The sequence below is a fragment of the Rhinolophus hipposideros genome (assembly GCF_964194185.1).
Source record: "Rhinolophus hipposideros genome assembly, chromosome: 10".
Taxonomy (NCBI): domain Eukaryota; kingdom Metazoa; phylum Chordata; class Mammalia; order Chiroptera; family Rhinolophidae; genus Rhinolophus; species Rhinolophus hipposideros.
In genome coordinates, this window is record NC_138056.1 from 28,455,011 (window position 1) to 28,479,437 (window position 24,427).

The 24,427-nt window shown below is 37.2% G+C and overlaps 1 protein-coding gene across 3 annotated transcripts in view; it reads right to left on the reverse strand.

The window, feature by feature from the left end:
• Positions 1–24,427, reverse strand: part of BBOX1 (gamma-butyrobetaine hydroxylase 1) — a 62,921-nt gene that overhangs the window by 10,949 nt on the left and 27,545 nt on the right. For all 3 annotated transcript variants that reach the window (XM_081064947.1, XM_081064948.1, XM_081064949.1), the window contains exon 4: positions 15,148–15,346. In XM_081064947.1, the coding sequence (XP_080921073.1) occupies positions 15,148–15,346 (199 nt within the window). The remainder of the gene's footprint in view (positions 1–15,147; positions 15,347–24,427) is intronic.

Genomic DNA, 24,427 nt, shown 5'->3' on the forward strand with positions numbered 1-24,427 from the left:
TTTTTTAATAGCTTAATGCCTTTTTATAAATGGTTTTTTGATGTGAAATTAATATAACTATTTGGTTACCCCATATAATAGCTACATAGGAATGATGAGATAAATTCTTGATTTATTGAGCATTTGGCACCATAATGGATTAGATTTTTTCCACTCCAAGATGAATAATTAGTGTTTTTAAAATAACATTATTGATGAAAATGTATTAAAACTAGATAGTAGTAATGTTTTTACAACATTGTCTATACACTAAATGACACAGAATTGTACACTTTAAAATGGTTACTTTTATGTTATGTCAACTTTTACCTCCATTACCAGCAAAAGAGCTTGGCTTAAAAGTTAGAAAATCTTAATTAATAAAAGAACTAGGAATTAGTTGCAACTCTGTGACAAGAAAATAAACCATTATTCAGATTCTATAAGGCTTTTCCCTTAGAAGATTGAGGCAATAGGTACTTGGAAGGATGCCATGTTCCCAAATGAACCAAAACTGTCTAGAAAAAAGAGTCACCGTATATACATGTCATTTTATTGCTGTTACAATGTTTATTTTTAAAATTTATGTTCATACTTATTAAATAATTTTTCAATAACATTATATTTATCACCTGTTCTATTCCAGGCGCATTGTTTTGCATTAGAAATAGAGCAGGGCACAAAAAGAAAAATTACCAAGTCTAATATTACATAGAGATAAGTGCTTTAAAGAAAAGAAAGCAAGGTAAGGAGATAAAGATTAGGGGACTGGAGAATATCATGGCAGAGATGATGCTTTGGGGAGTACTCTAAGAATAGCTGGAAGTTTTCATAGAAACCTGAATAAAATCAGGGAAGAACTGTGAATTTCTGGAAGATATATTTTAGGCAGAGAAATCTGAAGTGAAAATAGGGTTTCTTCCCCATTCTCTGGTGTTGAGATTGAAACTAGCTATTTAGCTCTGTTTTTCTTTTCTTTCTTTTTCTCATTTAAAATCAGGATGGAAAGCCTGGTATATCTTTCAGTAAAGGTTAAAGACCAATCCACACGTTGCCGTGAACTGCAGAGACCCAATGAAAGGAGAAGAGTATATACAGCTTGCTGCAAACTCATTTCAAGTATGAGTCAGGCACAGTCCATTGTATTTAATGACTGTAGCAAAGAAATACGTGTTCTCTATGAAGTTCATGTCACTCCAGGTCCCACACGTAATACAGGTTCAGGCTGTAGTCCACATCAACATTCTAAGAATTATCAACGTGTAGGAAGGCATTTAAGGAGACACAAAAAGTAATTTCATCAAGTTGTAGAATATGTAATAACTTCTGACTGAGAAGATGATTCTGTTGACACTGTCAAGTAGGAAATGACTATATTTAACTTTTGTTTTCAAGAGTGATGATGGTTTTGCATTGATTCACCTACATTGTCTTTCCTGGTTTCTCCTATGATTGAGGGTAAGCTAACTGAGTTTTGCGGCAGCCAAGAGCTGGCTGAGATTCAAGGAGCGAGCTTTAGCCAGGGAATAGCTCTCTTCTTTGTTTGACATTATCTGGCTTCTGTAGGGACACGGCTTGTGACTTGGCTTCATCAGAGCAGTTCTTCAGCACTCTGAGCTAACTGGCAGGGGATAATAAACTTTTTTTTTTTTTTTTTTTTTTTTAGCCCTAAAGCATCTTAGGCACAGTATGGGACATGTAGTCTAAAAGTCTGTGCTCGTACATAATGATAAATCCCAGGAAAGGAGCTTGCCAATCCCAACCATAAAACCTTCTCCTAATAGTTTTAGCATAAGTCTGGAGAAATCCTAGAAATGTGTACCTTTCTCCCTCCTTATAGAAAGGAACCATGCCAACAAAGCTGCTGCTGATTGTCTGTGATTCTAAGCTTTCAATTATCCTTCTCCAATCCAAATCTCCAATGAAACACAGCAGAAATAAATGCAAGCCCAATCTATCGGATTATGTAGAAATTATTTTTTAAAAGCCCACTTGTGGAGTCTTAATGAAATAAGGGTGTACTTGCATGCACCTCTCATTAGAGACATGTTCTAAAGTTGTTCTAAGTACGGCAGCAACTCAAGCAGATTAACAAACATTGTCATGACTGAAGCAGAGATGCAGGGACAGATTGTTCTAGAACTGAAGAGGCGGGCATCTTAATCCAATGGTACAGACTTGCTTGGTATTGTGCCACAAAAATCCTACTTTTGCCAAAGATGCTATTTTAAACAAAGCTAAACAACCAAAGATGCTACGTGAAACAAACCACTGACCCATTCATGTCATTCTTAACATTTAACTAGAACTTTCTGTTATGGTTTTCTCATCTATTTAAGGTTTTTGTCAAAAGCTCCTGTACATTAAAAATTATGATTTTTAGAGAATATTTCATAGGCTTGGTTTAAATGCTAATTCATTAGATTCACCCTAATCTAGATGACCAGTCATAGATATCATGATGTTTCATGATATTAATAGTGTTTTGTGACAAGTTTGAAACCTCCAGTGATTATGGAATGCTTAAATATTATTTTTGATAGATGTATCCTTTTATACCCTTGGTGATAGATTTTATACTGGTTTTGGTTAGTGGCTCACTCTTGGAAAATCATGCTGGATTTATTTGCAATCATTTTTTTTTTTTTTTATGAAGAACTACTCACATGAAAAGATGTTCTATACCTGCAACCTGGATTTATTATCACCAGCAGTTACAACCCCCAATGTTGACCAGCTGCAAGTTCTTTTTGCACATTATGGAAGAATACCTTCTTTTGAACATCAATTACTTATCCCATTGGATTAAAAACATAATGCTCACATCTTATTTTTATTTTTAAAATTTTAATACGGAAAATGATCTTCTAGCGAAAATAAACAAAAAGATTTTATAGTTAGCCATCCAAAGGAATACCACAGTGCATATTATTTCTCACTGTCGTTGTGACACTTCCATGTGTGACTTCCCAGAGGCAGTCACTCACCAGAACTCCAGCCATTTATTTTTCCATTATCATTTATTAGACACATACGTTGGGCCAGGAACTGAGGATGCAGAAGAGAACAGACTGGCCCCTCATGAAACTTACAGTCTACAGGGAAGACAAATTATTGTGATTTGTTTTCCAAAGCTAAAGTACAAGGTGTCATAAGAGTAAAGACGTGAAGGTTAAATGGAGACCTGAAGATTAAATGGGATTTGCCTAGAAGTAAAGGTCATTGTAGGCAGAAGAATGGCCTGTCAGAAGGCCCCTTGGAAGGAGAGAACATGGCCTAACAAAAGAAGCGAGAGAAATTCAGTCTGGGCTGCAGTGGAGAGGGTTTCTCTATGTCTATTCTTGGCTTCATCTCAAATTTCTGCTTCTTTACTGTCCTGTAAAGTCTTACACAAAAATATTTCATTACATCAGGGAATTGAGTTCAAACATGTTCTTTATCTCATAGCAATGAACCTTCTATCAAAAATGTTTGTTAATTGAAAACATGGACTCTAGAAGAGTAAATTGGGTTCTTTTTCTGATGATGTGATTATTAACTTTAATCCTGGCCTAAGCTATATAGTTTAGGTCTATTTAAACCATAAGTACTTTAGCCATCAATTATTATTATCTTATTTCTAGGGGAAGGGTTACAGTTATTTGTAAACAATACTTGGCAAAATTGCTAGAATTGGATTTTAAAAAGTCATCTTTTTGGTTCTGCTTGTATTATGGACACACATCTATATTGCATTCATTCCTGAATATTAAAAATGTCATACCCTTTTTAAAGTGAAAATTCATATCTCCAAACACAAACTAGAAAGATAGAAGTAACCTTTCTGATATCTAGAATTGTTCTTATTCAATCCATTAAACTATTATGGAAATCTCCATGAAGCATAAAGATGTAAAGTAAACAAGGAAAATTTTGGAGTTATTGTGGTGACAGTTTTTAATTTCTCTGAATTCTCTCTGAAAGACATCTAGAGTGCAAACCTCCAAACTCAGGGACAACATCTAATCAAAATTAGGTGACAAGATATTTCCATGAACCCCCAAAATGAATGGGTATAGAGATGGACCTTCCAAAGCCATAACAAGTGGTATCAGCAATCCTATAGGAGAATGCGAAGGGAAGCAATTAGGTACCTGAAGGATCTGAAAAACATCAAAGTCCCTAACAGATATTTACTGGCATGTGCAGTTAAGCAATTTGAGAATGGCAGTTAAATCTGAGAGGGTTTTTTCACATTCTAGTAAAGCTGAGTGCAAGAAATCCATGGCAAAGGACTGGAATAGTTGAGGCCTCATGAATTCTCAAAAATTCACCAAACTCCCTTCCGTGATAAAGCTTCCTTCTGAGGAAGACTCCAAAATGAGCATTACAGGGACAAAGGAAAAAGACGTCTAGATGAAAGTGAAGTAGAGAAGCCAGGAGGTCTGAGAACATTATTAACCATAATTTTGAAGTATGACTTAAAACTATAAGTTACAAAAGATTTCTGAATCTTAGCTCCCTTTAATAGCAAGAAAACAAATTTCACTTAAAAAACAGCAACATAAAATGATTAAGGTTTAATTTCATAATTATTTTAAGGAAAAAAAGAATAAATAGCAAAATAGCTACACACAATACATGCTAGAAAACTATGCCGCAAAAGATGAAAAAAAAAAAGCATTGTTTTCTATTTCTAACTTCTGTTTTCTATTTATAATGACTTTTAATGAATCTAAAGATTTTAATAAATGGTACAACATGTGGAAAAATAACCGACAAGAGAATCAGAAACTCCAAAATAAGATGATATATTCAGGAAAAATGTTTTTTAATCTCTAAAAAGTGAAGACTAGAAGAAATGCATGATCAAATAATCATAGCAGATAATGCCTTTAAATAACTAGAAAAGGGAGAAAAATTTAAATGTCATAAAAGGAAGCAATAAGAAGGATTTGAGAAAAGTAACAAATTAAGAGAATAGGCAGACGATTTAATACATGCATACTAGGAGTCATTCAAAGAAGCCCAAAGAACAGAACAAATACTAAAAACTACAATTCAAAAAAAAAAAATTCTTGAAATTAAAAAAAATAAAGATTTGAAAATGCATACTGAAAGACTAAATTATATACTCCCTAAAAATTGCCTCAGAACAACCAACAACACAGTCTGTAAAATTACTGGTTTAAAAAAAAAAAAAAGAAATCTTTGGGGCATCTAGGTAAAAAATATCAAATTACTGAGAAGGAAAAGAAAATTAGATAACCAATAAAACCATAGTGCATATTAAAGCTTCTGTGAGCCAAGAATTTTATATTTAGCCAAGTTGATTTTCAAGTATAAAGGCCTTAAACTGCTGTCAACATGCAAGAATTCAGAGACTATTGTTCCCCGGAGTCCTTCCTGAGGAATTTACAAGAGAACAGTCTTCAGACAACTAAAGTGAGTAGTAATATGTTGCAATAGCACTGGTGCTGATTACTAACCTTGTATTTACTAATAGAACTAATTGTAGGGAAGGAAAAAAACAGATGATCGAAACACTCAAAAGTTAGGGAAACAAACAGTAGTGCCAAAAGATGCACACTTGGGCAATAATACTTTAAACCGGGGAAAAAAGGTGGTGAAAACCATAAAATTCAGGAGAGCCATTACATTTGGGGACAAAACAGAGGTTTGTGATTGGCTGGGATGTGTGGATGGGTTCTGGAGTGGCTGACCATGTTCCATTCCTTGACCTGGGTGGTGTTCCAGCATGTTTGCCTTACAATAATTCACTGAGCTATACTTTTGTTTTACATGATTTTTTTGTATCTGTATTCTACCATGAGAAATGTTTTTTTTTTTAATTTATTTTTAAAGGTTAATGATACTCCCAGTAATAAAAACGAAGACAAGTACTGATAGCAACATGATAACTACCTCTAAGAGTGTAAAGAAAAAAGTTATAGCAGTTAGCTCCAAAGTCCCAAATACCTAAGTTATGAAAAATCTTAAAATGCAGAGCATTGCAAAATAATAATGATGATGATGATGATGATGATGATGATGATGATGATAGTAGTAGTAACTTAGGAAAATTCCACATTAAACGTATTTTGTAGTTTTTTTGGGGGGTGGGAGGTAAAATTGTGCTTAATTTATTTAATCTGAACAAAATTAGATGCTAGTTTAGATTACTGATGTGAAAGATTAAAATATAAACTTTATTTTCTCTTGTGACAAGTAACCTGATTCTTTGTTGATTGTCATTTTCGCTTTTCATAAAGAGTTGGCTATAACTGAACTTAATAGAGGGGAAGGGGATTAATATTCTGGTGCTGTCGTTATGATTTAGTTTAAGAAATTTCCATATAATCCTGTCAAATTATTCCCTAGCATCTGAACTATGAATATGACTAGAAGCCCCATTTGACAACCAACATTACTATGGCATTGGAATCTATAGGGAAAAGGTTAGATAACAACAAACTGCCATAGTACCATGGTGTGACGGAAAGATTACAGACAGTTAAGTCAAGTAAATCTGGGTTTGCAGCCTGATTGCTTTGCCTGTTCCCTTACCTTTAAAATGGGAATAATAATTCTTAGGAGAATTGCGAAGATTCAAGATGATGGTAAAGCATTGAGCACAATACTTAGCACATAAAATGTGCTTACTGAAAGTTTATTTTTCGCATCCCAGTAATAACAGTTGCCTATCGTGGCTGCACAGACTATAACGAAGGAGGCAATGGGGGTTCAGAGGGCTTGTGGAGAAGCAACTGCCTTTTTAGGGCATCCTATAAATTCTCTCAAGTGATTTCTAGAGGCGCATGAGGCACAGAAGTTATTTTTCCTTTCATTCATGAGATGACCTCATACTCAAGTGGTTTTCTTGGCAGCCACTTTAATTACTGCGAAACCTAATATTACAAAGGGAACCCCAGGGACTGGCTCTTGGCTGATAACATAAACTGGGGTTCACAATGGCTGAAAGAACATAACTTGTTACTCTGCTTAGGAAACCCTAATAGTCACAAGAATACACATTTTAAAGGCCTCGGCCCCAACACAAACACTACGGTTAGTAGTAAATCTTAAAACAACTCATTAAGAAATCCCAATGTGAATTTTTTTACAAAGTAGGATGGAATTACAACTAAATTCAGAACTCAGACAAGTTTTCTTTGCTTTCTTCCCAAGTCTGAATTGCTTTTAGGTTGTTTTTTCATAATTCAGAAGCCATTTTTTTATTCAAGATGGACGGTGTGGTTTTCTCAAGCTATTTCTTGGCTAGAGCTTCAACAAAATGGGTAAACTTGTTTTTTCTTCTGCTGTTCAGTCCCCACACCTCACAAATGTTTTCTGGTAACATGTATATCAAGCAAGTAGCTGTTTCAAAGTCAAATTTGGAGGCAGTGCTAATGGCAGTAGAAATTTCTGAGGGCCAGATGCCAAGGAATAATAATATTTTTCACTCAGACACCCTCAATCTCTCATACAACCTAATGTGTGAAATGCTGCTGGGCTGGCTTACAGAAATGCTAGCAGAAATCCAGTGAGTACTGGAAAGAATACTCCCCAGAAGCCATTTCAATTTTGTTAATTCTTGACTGGCTGGTGTATTTGACAAATAGCCCATTAGAAACATTTTGTTTGACATTATTTTATTCATCCAATGAAGCCTGCATGCAACGTAGTAGCATTTTCCTTTTTCCTAGCAAATTTTCATCCAAAGGCCCGAAAGGGCATGATAGATATTAAAACACTCCTATAGAAAGAGAGAAATAAGTCCTCAGTTGAGGAGAGTCATAGAGCTCTGGGAAATTGCATGAAAAGTTTAGATCAAATTCTCACCTACAAATAGCCAGTGGTGAAGCCATGACTAAATTCTGTTTCCCCATTAGTCCTATGGGCAGCTCTCTGGGCAGTAATGCAATACAGATGCTGTGGGGTGTTGGGTTCTCAATTCTTTCCTAAACTTTTTGAAACTAAGTGTTCCACAGTATTTATTTATCTTTTTCACTACAGTGTGTGGCCTTATAAGTTTTATTCAGCTATTACACAGTTTCCATGCTTGTTTCCACAAGATAAAATGTGACTACTACCAAGACCCATGTTTCTTTACTTTTACCCCTTTTCTTCACTGTTTCTCACCATCTTTACTTTATTCCTGAGGTTAGTGTTTCAGAAAAACATATTTTTTCATTTTCACCTCATTATTCTTATTAGTCTAAACATTGCTACATGTATTAAACGCAACTTGCTTAAGCCAGGAAATAAAACATTCTTAGAAAGAAGAAAATCTGAACTTCTGGGATCTGTTCTGGAATGAAGGCAGTCTTGTGAGCTAAGGTTGAAAGTTGTAATCTTCTGATTGACTTTCTGATGAAGAAGGGTTACTCAGAATTGCTCATGAGGTTAATTTTCTAACTAAGGACTGATAAATGTCAATAATGCTAAGAAAGAATTTTGATGTCTTGACCAAATGGAAGTCCTCAATATCTCAGCACACATTCTCTTTCATTAAAATTTTCTGTGTGTGAGGCACTGAGCTAGTACTAAAGGTATAGTCTTGATTAGGTCACCATTTCTGCTTGAAAGGAGCTCGGTATGACAGTGGCAATGGAAATGAGATTTGCATACCTTATTTTCAAAGATTATTCTGATTGGTAGTTACAAACTGGATAAATAGTTATATAAACTTTGGTGGTAAACACTTTTTAAAAAAATGATGCTGAATCGTCCTCCCCCTCTTTGTGTAGGTTTGTGTCATACCTACACAAACACCTTCCGATCCCCTTCCCCACTGTTCCCTGAACACAGGAGCTTATGCAAATAATAATACACTGACCTACCCAGTTTATATAGTTGTCCAACTAATTATAAAAGGAATTTTCAAGATATGATTTTGCCTTTTCAGGGAAGACCATCTGAACTTCTCAATGTTGTGTTATCAAAATTATACTCTCAAAAGACCATGAGCAGCGTACATTATTACAATCCGGCAAACAAACAGTAGTGACATTTTAAAACAAAGTTGTACATTTTCTTTCCTGCATACATTACCACTAAGAGAAGAATCTTCAGAAAATAGAAATTGACTTACTAGATTTAATAATATGTGGGAGAGAAGAGAATGTCACTTCTTTTTCCTGATGGGCCATTGGGAATGCAAAACTGGCTCACTTGGGTGAGGAGTAAAATCCTTCCTTTGTTTTATTATAATGCCCCAAGCTTGGGGATGAGAGGCAGGTGGGGATCTCACAGAGCAGAAGCTGGAAAATGGGTTCTTTTTCCTGGAGCTGCAGAGGCTGCCAGATCAAGAGACATTGTAGCAGGGGTGGTGGTTGGAAGGATGGAATACAAAAGTTAACAGGTTAAATGAGAAAGGAAAGAAAGGCCCAAAGAGGGCAAAAAACAAAGGATGACTTGGGGCAGAATGTAGGCAGAATAAACACTAGGAGATGGAAAAGCAAGGACGGTGCATTTGGAGGAAAGAAGGTGTTCAGTAGGAAGGAGGGAAGCAATCCTGAGCAAAAAATAAAAGAGAAAGGCCTGTCCCTTACCAGCTCTATTTGGTGGGGTGGGCTGGAATGAGAAAGAATGGTTTAAGATTTTAAAAAAAAAAAAAAAGTCTGCCATCTGAGTTGGATTAGCTTGTGATGGGGAGGACGTGCTGTATGGCATTATAGAGTCTTAATTATATATACATTTATTAATGCCGCACCTATTTATACAATGGTAGCCTGTGTAAACTTTGAGGAGTCTGGCTTTTTTATGTTTTTAATTAAAGTTTATTGGGGTGATAATTGTTAGTAAAGTTACATAGGTTTCAGGTGTACAATTCTGTAATACATCGTCTATGTATTACGTTGTGTGTTCACCACCCAGAGTTCTCCTTCCACCACCACATATTTGAAGCCATGTAACCTCATCTACCCCTCCCTCCCCCTCTACCCTCTGGTAACCACTAAGCTATTGTCTGTGTCTCTGAGTTTCTGTTCCTTCATTTGTTTGTCTTGTTCCTTGAGGAGTCTGGCTTTATTTTCTCCAGTGGCCATATTGCTAGCTGGATATTGCCCCATCTTGACCATACTTTGCACCGTGCACACCCGTCAGGTGTGCACTACCTTAACTTGTGCACTAAAGTAATACCTAAACTTTAACTACTGTTGGTGTGCAGATTCTGTCATTTGTAATGTCAAAAGTCCAGGGTTACTTTTCAGTGTATTGGCTGGTTTTATGGATTTTTTATTGGTCCAGATTATTTAAATGAAGTCAACTCAAATATTTATATTCACCTGTATACAGCAAATATAGTTTTCCATAAAGTAGAAACCCAAATCTAGTTCAGAAAAAAAAAATGCCTAGCACAATGCCTTGTACACAGTAGTATTTAAGAAATAGTTATTGCATAAATGAGTAAAAAAAAATGGTACCACTGTTAAAGACATTCTGTTTGATTGATAGTGACTGTCCTTTCTTTTGGATTTACTCTGTGGGATGCATTTTTGAAAACATCTAACTTGGTATATTCACTGAAGATGGCACTATAAAGGTAGAGTATAGTTTAAAATGACTGTTTTCCATTGGATTAAATTATGTTATAAAAGTCAGATAATTTCTTCAATAAAGATAATTTCTTTATTGAAGAAAGTATCCAGAAAGCTATGTTTCATTGACTTTTGGAGGTGTCAGGGACATGGGAGGAGACATTTGGCTCCACTCTGTAAAAAGTACATTGTACCAAATCAGTGGTTTAAATCTTCCTGAAGAAGGTATCGTTTCATCTACCGTCCTACAAGTATGTATACTTGATAACATTGACAATGGGCGTTTCTTGACCCAACTCATATTCTTGATGAGGAATGCTTTCATCATCAAGGTAGTAATTTACTGAGCATTTCACATGGTCGCGTGAAAAAAATATTGTCTAAATGATGCACTGACAAAATAATGACAAGTGTCTGAAAAAATATAGATGTGGAAAATGACATGCGCTTTTGCCCTCAAAGCTATTACCATTTCTGATTTAGTAGTTGAACATAATTTTATAATTATGAAATGCTCTAATAATTATTGCATTCATCTGCTGCTGTATAGTCCTTTAAAAATACCTAGGCATACATTTATTCTTTAAACATTTATTCTTTGCTTACCATTAGGTTGGTGCAAAAGTAATTGCGGTTTTTGCAATTTTTTTTTTTTCACCTTTTAAACTGCAATTACTTTTGCACCAACCTAATATATACTGAAACTGCACAAAATGCTGGAATCTACTGTTTTTATTTATTCAACCATGTAACAATTGAGATGATATCTGAAAACCAAAACTAGATATTATGCTTCTCATTTTAGATCCATGCAGTTGAAATTCTCCAAATATAACCCTGTTTGAATGGAAAAGTGCTAGGTGGGCATTAGATCCCAAGGGAGGCATGGGTAAAATAACACCGTGATGTTATTGTTTTGGGCATCTGAGCAAGAGTAGAAATCAGACTCCTTGAAAAATCTACACAGAAAGTAAAGTTTATCTTTGACTTTACCCACTTTCGTTTCTCTACCCTTCTCCTATTTTTGGTAGTCCATCTTCTCCACTATTTATTGCCTTAATTTAGTCTTTCCACTCACTCTCCAACCAATTGTTTTCTCAAACAAGAGTAAGGCACTTTGCCAGTGGAGAACAAAGATATGAAAGAGAGGGCTCCTGATTAAAGCAGCTACTGATTCAATTGTGAGATAACTCGTGTCCAGGCATTAGCACAATACAGAGAAGAACATGATAAATGCCATTTAGTGTACATCATTGTTAGAGCTCAGAAGATGTAAAGCACCCAAGTTTTTCGCCAATTGAGATCTGCCTTCTCTTAAAGTACCTCTTTCTCTCAATTAGAGGTTTGTAATCATTGCTGCACATGAGAATCAGTTGCAGAGTCTTAAAAAGTCCTGATACTCAGGCCAAAATCAAGTCCTGTTATAAAAAAATCTCTGGACAATGGACCCAGATATTAGTATTTTCTAAATTGGCTATTCCCATATACAGCTGAGGTTGAGAACCATTTTCTAAATATCCTCTTTTAAATCTTATGTTACCCAAACTTTAGTGTTACTTTCTGACATTAGCATGGAGAGGGGCAGAAAAAAAATAACTTCAGGGAAAATATTCACTTTTCTTATTCCCCCCCCCGCCCCACCCCATAAGCAAATAAACAAGTAAGGACAAAGCAACAACAACAAAACTGTTCTCTTTTCTAAGTTCTTAAGATAGGGAATTAAGAAGTAACCCCAAAAGGAGAGATTCTGATCATCAGGGGTGGGAGTAGCAAAGTGGCAAGAAAAGCATTTCTTGGCCTTTTCTATAGTTTGAGATTCAGGAAAGAAACAATCTGTGGAAGGCGGGATTGAGCGGGTTAAATTTATCTGGTTAGATGCAAATGTCTTGGACAAAGGAAATGGAATAGGAGGTCTGATTTATTTTCACGAAAATCTTAATATTTATTCCAGTACATTTCACAATATTAGATCAGTGGCCAAATTAATTTTTAGGATTTGTAACAAAACAAAACAAAACAAAATAAAACACAAGTCATAAGTTAGGACTCAGACTCTGACCCTTAATGTGACGGATGGATGTGGGAGTTAGGGAACTACAACAAAGAACCCCCAATTTGGCCACTGTTATGAAATTGTGAAATATGTTGGCATAGATACAAAAAGTCTAAACTAAATGAAACAACATAGATTTATTTTGAAGTGTTCTGTTTATATCCTGTGCCTGAAAACATTTTTTCCATGTTCTTCCTTCATATTATTGATAGTGACATGGATTAGGAAGCTCAGGAATAGAACAGATTCAGATTCCAGCTCTGGTTCCTTTCTTACCACCTCTGGGAACTTGGGTTATAGTTTAATTCTCTGGGCTTCAGATTCCTTATCCATGAACTGGGGGAATAACATGTATTTCAAAAAGTTGTGAAATTTAAATAAAAACCAAATAGTATTGTTGAAGCTCTTAGTAATTCCAAAGCTTTTCCTTTTATTTCATTTGCCTGTTGTTACTGCTATAATCTCTAAGGCCATTCAAATTCTTGCAGATGTACGTAAGGCATAAATTTTAAATGACACAAGTTTGCTAATGGTAAAAAGTAAGTTCTTGGGGAGGAGGCGGGGTCTGGGTTGTCCAAATCTAAACACAATAGAGTCTTCTATCACGAATAAACTTGCTCAAACCATTGGGGGCAAATGGTTGAATATTTTTGATCCTCTGTTTACTGACAAATGAGGTCTTACTATAGATAACAGGTGCTCAACTCAAAGGCTAGTGGGGCTCTTGCAGAGCTGAGGCTGGGGAAGGACTTTGGTAAACTGGAGAGGGAGCATGTGCACTCTGCAAGGGACAGCCTCTACTTACATGGGCTAACAATCAAGTTCGCGATCTTGTTGCACTGATGTTGTCAAGCTTTTTTGATATCAGAGGGATTATTCATTATGAATTTGTACCAGCTGGACCAACAGTTAACCAAGTTTACTATTTGGAAGTGCTGAAAAGGCTGCATGAAAAAGTTAGACGACCTGAACTTGTCGCCAACCATTCATGGCTCTTGCATCACGACAATGCGCCAGCTCACATGGCACTGCCTGTGAGGGAGTTTTTAGCCAGTAAACAAATAACTGTATTGGGACACCCTCCCTACTCACCTGATATGCCCCCCAATGACTTCTTTCTTTATCTGAGGATAAAGGTAATATTGAAAGGAAGACATTTTGATAACATCAGGACATCAAGGGTAATATGATGACGGCTCTGATGACCATTCCAGAAAGAGTTCCAAAATTGCTTTGAAGGGTGGACTAGGTGCTAGTGTTGGTACATAGCTTCCCAAGGGGAGTACTTTGAAGGTGACTGTAGTGATATTCAGCAATGAGGTATGTAGCACTTTTTCTAGGGTAAGTTCATGAACTTAAGTGTCTGACCTTTGTCTGTCCAGTAGGTGGTTGCCATGAAGGCATTCAGGCTCAGTTATTGCCAGATTTGATTTTTCAAGAAAAGTCAGGTCCATATTTAATATAAAATCTTCCAGTTTTTAAATACTTCTTTCAACATCATGTGGGCCAAACAAAACACACTGAATAGAGCTTGTGAGCTGTTAGTTTGCAACCTTTGGATTTTGAAAGTTCTCTTCACTTCCAGTGTTCTCTACTCTATGAGCCCAAGAAGAATTGTCTCCATCTCCCATGAGTGTCTCACTCTAAAGATTAGCAATACACTCATACCCCCACTTCCAGAGAAGGGTTTCCTGTTAATGTTTCGCCATCCATAACTAGTTTTACCTCCCAGGCAATTCTTACGCAAACAGCCTCTTGTTCCAAAGTTACAATCAGTTATATTTCCTGTTACTTGCTTAAGTGCATAGACTTAATTTTCTTCATGTTAATTTTATCTTTTTTAATACATCTGGTGGTGGATTTCAATTCCTTAGGGCCCAGTTTTATTTTGTGCCAATTCTTGGGAGGTAAAACTTTAATCAACTTTAACATTTGTAAAGCCAAGTATATTATAAAAATCTTGGAGCAACACAGTATTCCAGCCTACCTGTTATGGACTAAATTATGTCCCTCCAAAATTTATATGATGAGGCCCTAACCCCCAATGTGACTATATTGGGAGATAGGGCCTGTAAGGAGGTAATTAAGTTTAAATTAGGTCACAAATGTGGGCCTATAGAACTGGTGTCTTTATAAAAAGAGGAGCAGATATTGGGAGTGTGGGTGCACAGAGGAAAGTCTGTGTGAGGACACAGTGAGAAGGTGGCCATCTGTAAGTCAGGAAAAGAGCTCTCACCAGAAACCAACGTTGCTGGCACTTGTCTTGGACTTCTGGTTTTAGAACTGTGAGGAAATAAATTCCTGTTGTGTAAGCCACCCAGTCTATGATATTCTGTTATGGCAGTCCTAGCAAACTAATAATACACCACCTATAACTAGCCTAATGTCTTTGGCGTCTGATGTCTTTGTGCTTTTAGGTTTCTTAAAAATTCCAGGCATTCTCAGAGAAATCCAACCTTTAGACTCATCTTCCCATCAGACATCCTGCTCAAGATACTATGGAAATTTCTGTATCTCCAACCAAAAGAGTCCCCGTTCTGAGAAGTACATGGAACTTTATATATAATGGTAGAATGCAAATGATTAGTGACTCACCCATAAAACGTGAGATAAAGGAAACCAATCCTTTTCCCAAGTTTTAAAACTTCTCCTCGTTTGTCAGATGCTCCTGTGAGTCGCACTATGCCTACTTTCTTGAGGCTGGAGAGCCACGTGTATGCGTCTTTATCATTTCTTAAAACATCTTCAAAGTCCAGAGTAGGTAGCTGGAGTTCTGAGCCCCAGTACTGACAGTCTGTGAATTAAGAAAAGTGAAAAAAACAGATGGGATTACATTGTTTCTATATACAGTGATAACCTCACAGAAGGGACTGGAGTTAACCTTTGATTTGTCATGGAATTTACTAAATTTCAATCATCACAAATGCCCAGTTTACTAGATTTTCCTCCCTGCAGCCATGCTGATCTTCTATATGCCCCCTGCCTACAACTGTGCCTGAACCATGATGGGTATTCGTTATACCAAGTGTGTCAAGAATATGTAGTTTTGTTTATAGATGGCTTTTGATCCGTATGTCCTTAGGGATTCTCTGCCTGGACACTGTTTGCAACGAACTTTGAGACATTGTGTGTTTTAACAGCTAAGTCATATTGTTCAAATCCAAGTAGATGATAAAATCAGAACATTATATGCCCTTCCCTGGGGGGGAGGTGGAGTGTTTGCCATGGTAGGTACAGTTCCTTCTTTTCTCTTATTTCACCCGATAAGAAGTTTTCTCTGGGGTCAAATTGTTCTTTGGAGTCAGCAAAAGCTGACCATGGGGAAGAAAAGATGAAAGGTGTGGTCCTGGGGTGCTTAGACACCTTGGTGACAATGCCACAGGCGATAAAGTCAAATGCCTGCCTTAGCTCTCTGGTTCCTTGTGATTGGACACTCATAACAATGTTTACGTGAAAAAACAGAAAGGAAAACAAATGTAAAAATAATTTGCTTGCAGACTAGGTCCTCCAAAAGGAGGTGGAACATAGAGGAAACATAATTTTGCCAAGAGAAGTAACTCAGATATTAACAACTATATTCAGGAAAGACCTAACTTAATACATTTGATTTTTTCATTTTTTCAGGAAATAATTGGCTTTTGGAAGGCAATCTTCCTAACAAGTAACAGAATGAGATGTTATGGTCTCAATATCTTCTGAACAATGCCTTACTTTTTTAACTGGGGAATCTACATTATGTTACAGAACACAACCTGACCCCTCCATACCCCTCTCGTTTAAAAATGAGGTGTCCCATTGTAGTAGTTGTAGACTGGAAATCATCAGTCCCTCTAACGTCCTCATGACTGTTTTCTGCAGAAACAGGGATTTATTAGGAGTCAGCAGCTTGAGTGGTGAAAAGATCCATGCCGGTGCAGGAAGCCACTTCCTGCTCTTCTACCGGCTAGTTGTAATAAGAGCATTTGCAGAGGTGGGTAAGCTGGAAGATCCAATCAGACTACAAACGCATACATTGCCAAAGTTTCTGGGTTATTAAGCCTAACAGCTTGCGTAAAAAAGCAGAACCTCTGGGACCTAATTTGCAAACTATACATTAGGTCTTCCTGTGGCTGCATTAATTCTTTCGGACCATGTTAATGTTCTTTAGTACCGAATACATTCCACGGGCCCAAGTGACTTGTATCTTCTCAGGAAGTTGAGCTTATATCCAGCCACTGATTTCTAATTTCTCATTTTAATTTTTCTCTCTCTTTGGGTCTAACCAAAACTGAAAGAACAAGGGCCTGTTCGTGCTCTTTTTTTTTTTTTTTCCCGAAGCATTGCTTATCAAGTGCTTCTTACATTTGAGAAAACCTTAGAATTTAATATCAACTAAATCACTTTGGCAAAGAGAAGCAGCTCAGCACGTGGCCCACTGTATTATGCCAAAGCAAGTTGGCTAAAGCAATAACAGACAATGAGGTGTGAAGCTTTGGGGATTGTGATCATACAGGTACTTTTTTTTTGAGGGGAGGTGGTTTAACATACAGGTTCTTGTTATTCTTTGATTATGTTAGCTATTCAGTAATTATTTGTTCATTTATCTTGTCAAGAAGCCTAATATTTTACCATGTCACAAGGCATTATGGTAGGCAGTAGGTTTTAAGGAGCCCGTAGTCTGTGGGAGAATTGGACATGGGAGCTGGCAATTAAAACACAATTTGATAGATGAAGTATGAAGTATAGTTGAGGTGTGTTCAGGATATTGTGGAGGTATCAGATCTGATCTTTTATCTAACGATCCTTCTAGGATGCCAGCCACTCTTTTACAGGCATAAAATTCCCCAGTCTGTCCCTCAGGCCTCAACTCTTTCTTCTAAAATCAAACAAGGTTGGTTTCATAGGAAAGAGCCTTTTCTCAAAGAGGCAACCTACTTAGTTTTGGTTTGAATGTTGGATTACAGTGGTTGTTTGCTTTGCAACCCCATTTGCTCTTTGTATTTAGTCTCCAGATGGTAATACCTGAAACCAATCCAAAAGGTCTGCAAAAAGAAGGTGATAAATGTCGTAAATATTGCCTATTGGCTACCTAATTAGGAAAGTCATTTGGCTACCAGTGAGGAGAAAAGTTTCCTGGGCAAAACATCAGTATTGAGGAAGTAAATAACAAATCACCAACTCCTACTTCCAAAGCTTACCCTTGGTAGGCTGTGTCTAGAAACTGGAAAATATATTGAAAACAATTTAAAGCTTATTGACCCCAAATGAAAATCATAGTCCTGTAGAGTATTACAGGTGGAGGTGATTTAGAGACTCATCTGCCATTTTCACATTGGCTTTAGGATTTCTCATTGCCATTACTGTTGAACAAAAAGATTGTCTACACCGTAGTTGAGGATTCTCCGAGTCCTTGGACACTGTGATGATCTGGTTGAGGACAGGTATTTCCCTTCCTGCCTAGACTGTTAGATCGATTAGTATTGTCTGCATGACCATCTATAGCAGATGTGCTGTCTTTATTACAGAGAGTTAAGTAATTGATGAACCTTCATTGTAAAATTTAGAAGAAAATCTACGTCCTATTGTGAACAAACCAACCTGGACAGTTAGTGTGGTCTAGATTGCAGGCTTGTCAAATGGAACTTCCTTGATAATGGAAATATTCTATACCTACACTGCTGAGTACCATCGCTACTGGCTACATATGGCTATTGAGACTTGACATGTGGCAAGTGGAACTGAGGAACTACATTTTTTACTTTACTTAATATCAACTAATTGAAATTTAAATTTAAATAGCCACATGTGACAGTACTGTGTGAGACAGTATGGAGGCAAAGAGACCTGGGTTTAAATCATTCTCTGCCTCTTCTGAGCTAGTTTGTTGGTCTCTTCTCTGAGTCTCTGTCTCTTAATTTATGAAATAGCCATAATTATATTTATTTTGCAGGTCTTTTGTGTACCATGCAGTGATATTGGACAAGGAGCCTAGTACAGTTCTTGGCACACAGTAGGCTAATAATGAGAATAATAGTATTAGCTAATATTTGCTGAGTGGTGCTAGGTGCTTCCCATATGTTATTTCTTTTAATGTCCACAATAAACATATGCAATATATACTTTCATTATCCCCATGTTACAGAGAAAGAAAGAGATCCAAGTCGTGTAGCTAATGATTTGCAGAGCCAGTTCGTCAAATCCAGGTGACTGATTCCAAAGTCTATAATTTTAACAACTGCATGTCAAATAAACATTTGATGCCTTGAAATACTGTCATCACGTGTATTTTTATGTCCTATGTCTGAATGTCCATAGCTTATTCTGTCTCTTATGAAGGAAATCTACTAGATGAAAAAGAAAGCAGGGCAAGTTGCAGTTAGAAACACTTTGTCTGAACTTGCTTGAGCATGGGTGTTTAAAGATAAAGATTGGCTCCTAGTCAGGATTTTAAATGCAGAAAAAACATTATGAGTAGGTTCCATTGCATAACACCACAACAACACTGCTATTCACCTTTTGTGAAATGAACCATGGCTTCAAAATCAGCTAGCTTCTATTCTTTAATTTATGCCACTGTATTTCAGTGACCCATGTCAGTTTGGTTTCACTTAATTATCACTTTCCAGAGAGTTTTGGTGACTAGGTGGCAAGGAAATATAATAAAGAGAGATTGAAAAAGCATTTTCACTAGATGTGAAATGTTTTTAAAACTTTGAGTTTGTATTTTGACTACTTTGTGGATTCCAGAAGCATCTGCATAGGACACACACTGTATACCCCTCTATACATTTATAGCATGTTTCAGTGAATTTTGTTTCTATAACACTTTCCCATTAGAAAATAACACATACACATATGCTCTCAAATACACATGCGCGCATGCACACACACACACACACACACACACACAATACCTTCTGTTTTAAAAATACAAAATGAGTTAGATTCTTTCAGTAAATATGTTATATGTTACCCTTTACATGTATAAAATTAACTGTGTTCACACAAAGATAATCCAGTGTAAAGTAAGGCTATCATACCATAGACAGCACATTATAAACTATAAATAATTAAAATCTACTGGATTTTACTATTGGAGTGTTGTTACAAAGATTTTTAAGTTCTGCAGAGTTTACCACTTTCCAACTAGAGCTCTCATTTTGGGGTGCCCTGGCAGGAGCTTTGCAGAAATCAGCGACCAAGAGCCACAGACCATTGCAGAACCTGTGTCCTAATCTGAACCACTCACATACTAGGTTTTGCTAAGTGTCACTTTCAGAGACAACACTGTGACTAATCAGTTTCCAGATTTATCACAATATCCCGAATATAAAACACTCTAATTTTCATGAGAAATAAACTACATTTTGTTAAATCCACTAGTAAAATAATTCTATGATCTCTGCACAGAAACCTTAACTTTGAAAATGTTATTTAATGTTATTATAATGTAATTTAAAAGTATTTTTTCCAGTCTTCCCCAACTGGAAAACATAACTATGGGGACCCAAATGTAAACTCGTTGGACTAGAGTAAATCATTTGTCAGGTGATTACATCAAAAGCAAATTTAAATTTCACACTTGGGTCTGGATACATAAACAGTATGGAAAATGACGAAATATTTAAAGCATGGACTACCCTGTCTGATTTAACTTATGGCCCTCCTAATAAATACTTCCTTGAACATATGCTTCACACATCATAAAGTTTACGAACAGGCTCCACGCTGGCTTTCAAGGAACCATTTGTACAAGGTTTCCTTTTTGGGGCTTAAGCATCACATTCCTGGATCCAAAGTTGTATGTCAAAAAGAAAAGACACAAAGGAGCTCTTTAGTTCAAGATTCGTGAGTGCAGCATGCTGAGTTGCAATGTGTTATTTCAAAAGTGTAGGGCCTTCTGTCCACCTGCACTGATCGGTGCTATTGGCTCTGAATTAGCTAATCTAATGTGTTGGGGATCAGCCAATCTCTACCCATCTTTTGCTATAAATACTTTGTAGGGGTCCAGTCAAAACAAAAATCTGACCCCTAGTAGAGGAAAGTCACCTGAGTGGAAATAGGGCTTTTATGTTCTTCTCTGTGCTAAGGGGATCCTGCCGTCTTTTACTTCTTGTGTAGTGAACGCTACATGTCTTTCAAGACTCTGGTCACCTATCCTCTCTTAGATTGAGGTCTTCTGACCCTGAGATGAAGATTTGAATGCAAGCACTTTATTAAGGAGAAGTCTTGGGAGCACTGAAATAGGAGGTGGGAAGGTAAGACAGGGAAAGTGTTTTAATGAGTGAGTTACTGCTTTTAGCAGTAGAGGCTCAGCACTGCTGGACCTCATGGCAACACTGTGGAATATACTTCACAGTTGTTCCACCCATGGGCAAGGAAGCTAAGATGCACAGGCCATCCATGCCCAACCCTCATTGAGTCTTTCTGGCCTTCCCTATGTGCTGGCTAAGCATGCTCCCTCAGGCAGAGACAGCCCTCTAGCAAGCACGGTGGCAATTGTGCAACAGGAAGCTGCCTACAAATATGAGAAGAGTGCTGAGTGGCTAGGGTGGGGCACTGACAGTCTCCACAAAGCCCTCCTTCAGTATCTGCCAGAGTAGGTAAGATGGCTGCCTTCTCTAGTCCCCCAGCATGGACACACACCACAGTAGCAGTGATTGCCACATTATGCTGCAACAATCTTTCATGTATTCGACACATATTTGTTGAAAGTCTTACTAGGCTAAAGAATAAAAATAGATTTGATTGCTGTCCTTGTGTAGCAATTGTAGCAATGTTTACTTTGCTTAGTATGGGGGTAACGAGGTATCTTGCCAATTACTGGGAGATGGATGAGGAACCTATTTAGACATGGCAGTTATGAAAGGACTAGCTGAAGCGATGTTATTTAAGCCATATCCTGAGAGGTGAGAGAAGCCAGTCATGCAAAGGGCAGGCAGAGGAGTATCCCAGCAGGAGGGACAGTAGGAATATGGGGAATTTTTTAGCTTGTTGGAAGAACTGAAAGTCATTTAGGCTGGAACACATGAGGCAACAGGGGCGTGCAGCAGATGAAATGGAACAGTAAGCAACGGTGTGTCGGGTGGGACCTCATCTCTGTCTCTTCCATTAGACTGTAAGTTCTTTACAAACTATGGAGATCGTGTACTTTATCTTTATTCCTAGCCTCTTTTGCCCCTTTTTCTATCTTTCCCTGGTGTATAGACCAGGGTTAGCACTCAGTAGATTTTCAGAAAACTAATATATTTTGTATCCTGAACAAATATTTGCTTTTTTCCTAATGATCATTAGAAACCAAAAGCAACCCTTGAAAAATGAGATTGTATCTGAGCATACTTTATTATTTCAAAAGATGAAGAAATCCATGAAACCTTTTCTTTAGGTGACATTCTCACCAAACTCGAAAAGCCTTCCTGAAGATGTATAAAAGATGATTCTAAACAAGTTTAAGTTACTTGAAAGGAGAGAAACGCATTTTTGTTTCGGACTACAAGGTAACTAGTATATTCTATATGCTCAGCCCTGGACAAGAGTGACCACTTAGTTGGGGAAAACAAGAACACATAAAACAATGTAGCGACACTAAATGGCAGTATGTGATAATACAGGTGGGTGCAAAAGTAATTGCGATTTTTGCAATTATTTTTAACCTTTTAAACTGCAATTACTTTTGCCCCAATCTAATACTTGAAAACAAAAAAAATGAGAGCTAACATTTATTGAACAGTTAGGATTCCGGACACTCTTTATATGGATTAATTAATCCTCACAACAACCCCATAACAGAGGTTCTATTATTGTTCCCATTTTATGTATGAGGAGATAGGCACAAGGATATTAAATAATTTTCCCAACAATACACAGCTAATGCAAGTCAGAGCTCTGTACCCACACAAATACTCACACAAGTAATTTGATATTCAGAAAAAAAATGTTGTATGTTGAAGGAAAACAAGTACCAAAGGATATCAGGAAAGGAAATAATTATCCCAGACTTTCTTAAGAGTTGGCAAGGCAAACAGAAAATTTAGTTTTACCCGCTCTCCTTGCTATGACTATCCCCTATGACATACATGAAAAGATGATAGAACACCCTTTTGATCACTTTTAATTACACAGCACACATCTCCCCATGGAGCAGCCCATACTATGTAAGAGGGTTATATCTTTACCCTTCAATTATCTCCAATTGGACAGCTTCAGTTGTCACGCGCTTCTTCCTTATACTGAGGCACAATCTTCCTCTGTCACCTTTCTTATAAGCTCTAATTCTGTGCTCCAGAATCACACAGAATATGGTAATCACGGAGATGTGTATAAAGACATGTAATGTGCTAAATTTTTCTTTCCAAGCCTCTTTCTTCCCTATATTTTTCATGTTTTATGGTTTCCAACCCCTGCAGTATCCTTTTTGCTCTCCTTTGGATGGTGTGTTCAAGTTTGCTGATGCCCCATGAATGCACTGGTGTCTTGAATCAGACCTAATACTATAGGTATGGTCTGGCAGATGACCAAACGGTGGGCTCGCTACTGTATTTTCATTCATGCAGCCCAAATCTAATTAATCTTTTTTTTTTTTCTTTTTTGTTGGCAGTCTCCACTCTGTTGACTCATAGAAACTTTTTAGTCACCAAAACACGTAAGACTTGCCTGTCAGCCAAGTCTTCTTTTCCAAAGCTAATTCATTGAGAACGTACTAAGCACATACAGAGATGAGGATTCTGGTCCAATTTGATAGTGTCAAAGTGAATAACTTAAGGTTTGCGGGTGACAGCTCTGGACTCAAGTCTGAATTCTGATACTCCAGCTGCATGACCTTTAGCAAGTGATACATTCTCTTAGTTCAATTTTTTCATCTGGAAATTACAAGATGACAACAACCTGCAGGGTTGTTGTGAAATTTAAACAAGATGATATCTATCAAGAGCTCACCAGAGTGTACTTGATTAATCTGCATTTGAACCAGAGCAGCTGAACATTGTTGGAGAAAAACACTCTGATGACTGATCTTATTGCATGCCTGCTAATCTCCAGTGAACTCTTCTACTCCCCTAGTTGACTGTTTCTCACGTTCTGTATCATCAAACCTCCCACACTTCCTCCTCCTACTCATGCACAGGTGACTACTTTGCTTCTTATTCAGTAAAAAAATAGAAGGACTCACAAGAGAACTTCCCTACACTCCCACCACCACATTCACCCACCTGCCTGTGCCCATGTCCTTCTCATCATTTGGTGTAGTGGAGGTATATTTGTAAACTATCAGGGACAGGGACTTTCCCTGTTTTGTTCACCACAGCATCCCCAGCACCTAATGCCTGGCACCTAGCAAACAGTAAGTATTTGCTGAATAAATTCATAGTAAATGGTAGATGCTCAATAAATGCTTGCTAATATTAGTTATTTCCCTAGATGTCAACTCTCTAGTGAGGGAGACGGTCAAATGCACAGGCACTGACCATTCATTGCGATAATTGCAGTGACACAGAGCGAGGAGCCCACACAAATTGATAGGACCACATAGAGGCGGGGAAGATGACTGGTATTTAATAGAACAGGCATGCTGTCATCAAATCTTGGTTCTGCTAGTTCTGCTTGTCTCTTTGATTTTGGCCTAGTTTCTGCACTTCTATCAGCCTCCCTTTCATCATGTGTAAAACGGTTGTAATGATAATCCTCTGTGAAGTTATTGCTAGGATTAAATAGAGCAATAATATTTAGCACTGAGCTCAGTGCCTGCCTGGCATATAGCAATGCTTTTGAAAACGTGAAGATTGGAGAAAGAGTAGGAGAGGAGACTGAGGAAGAAGAGGGCAAATGATGTTGGTAGTTCAGACAGAGGGTTGTAGTGGAGGCAGTGAGATGTGATTGGATTCTGGATTATTTTGATGAT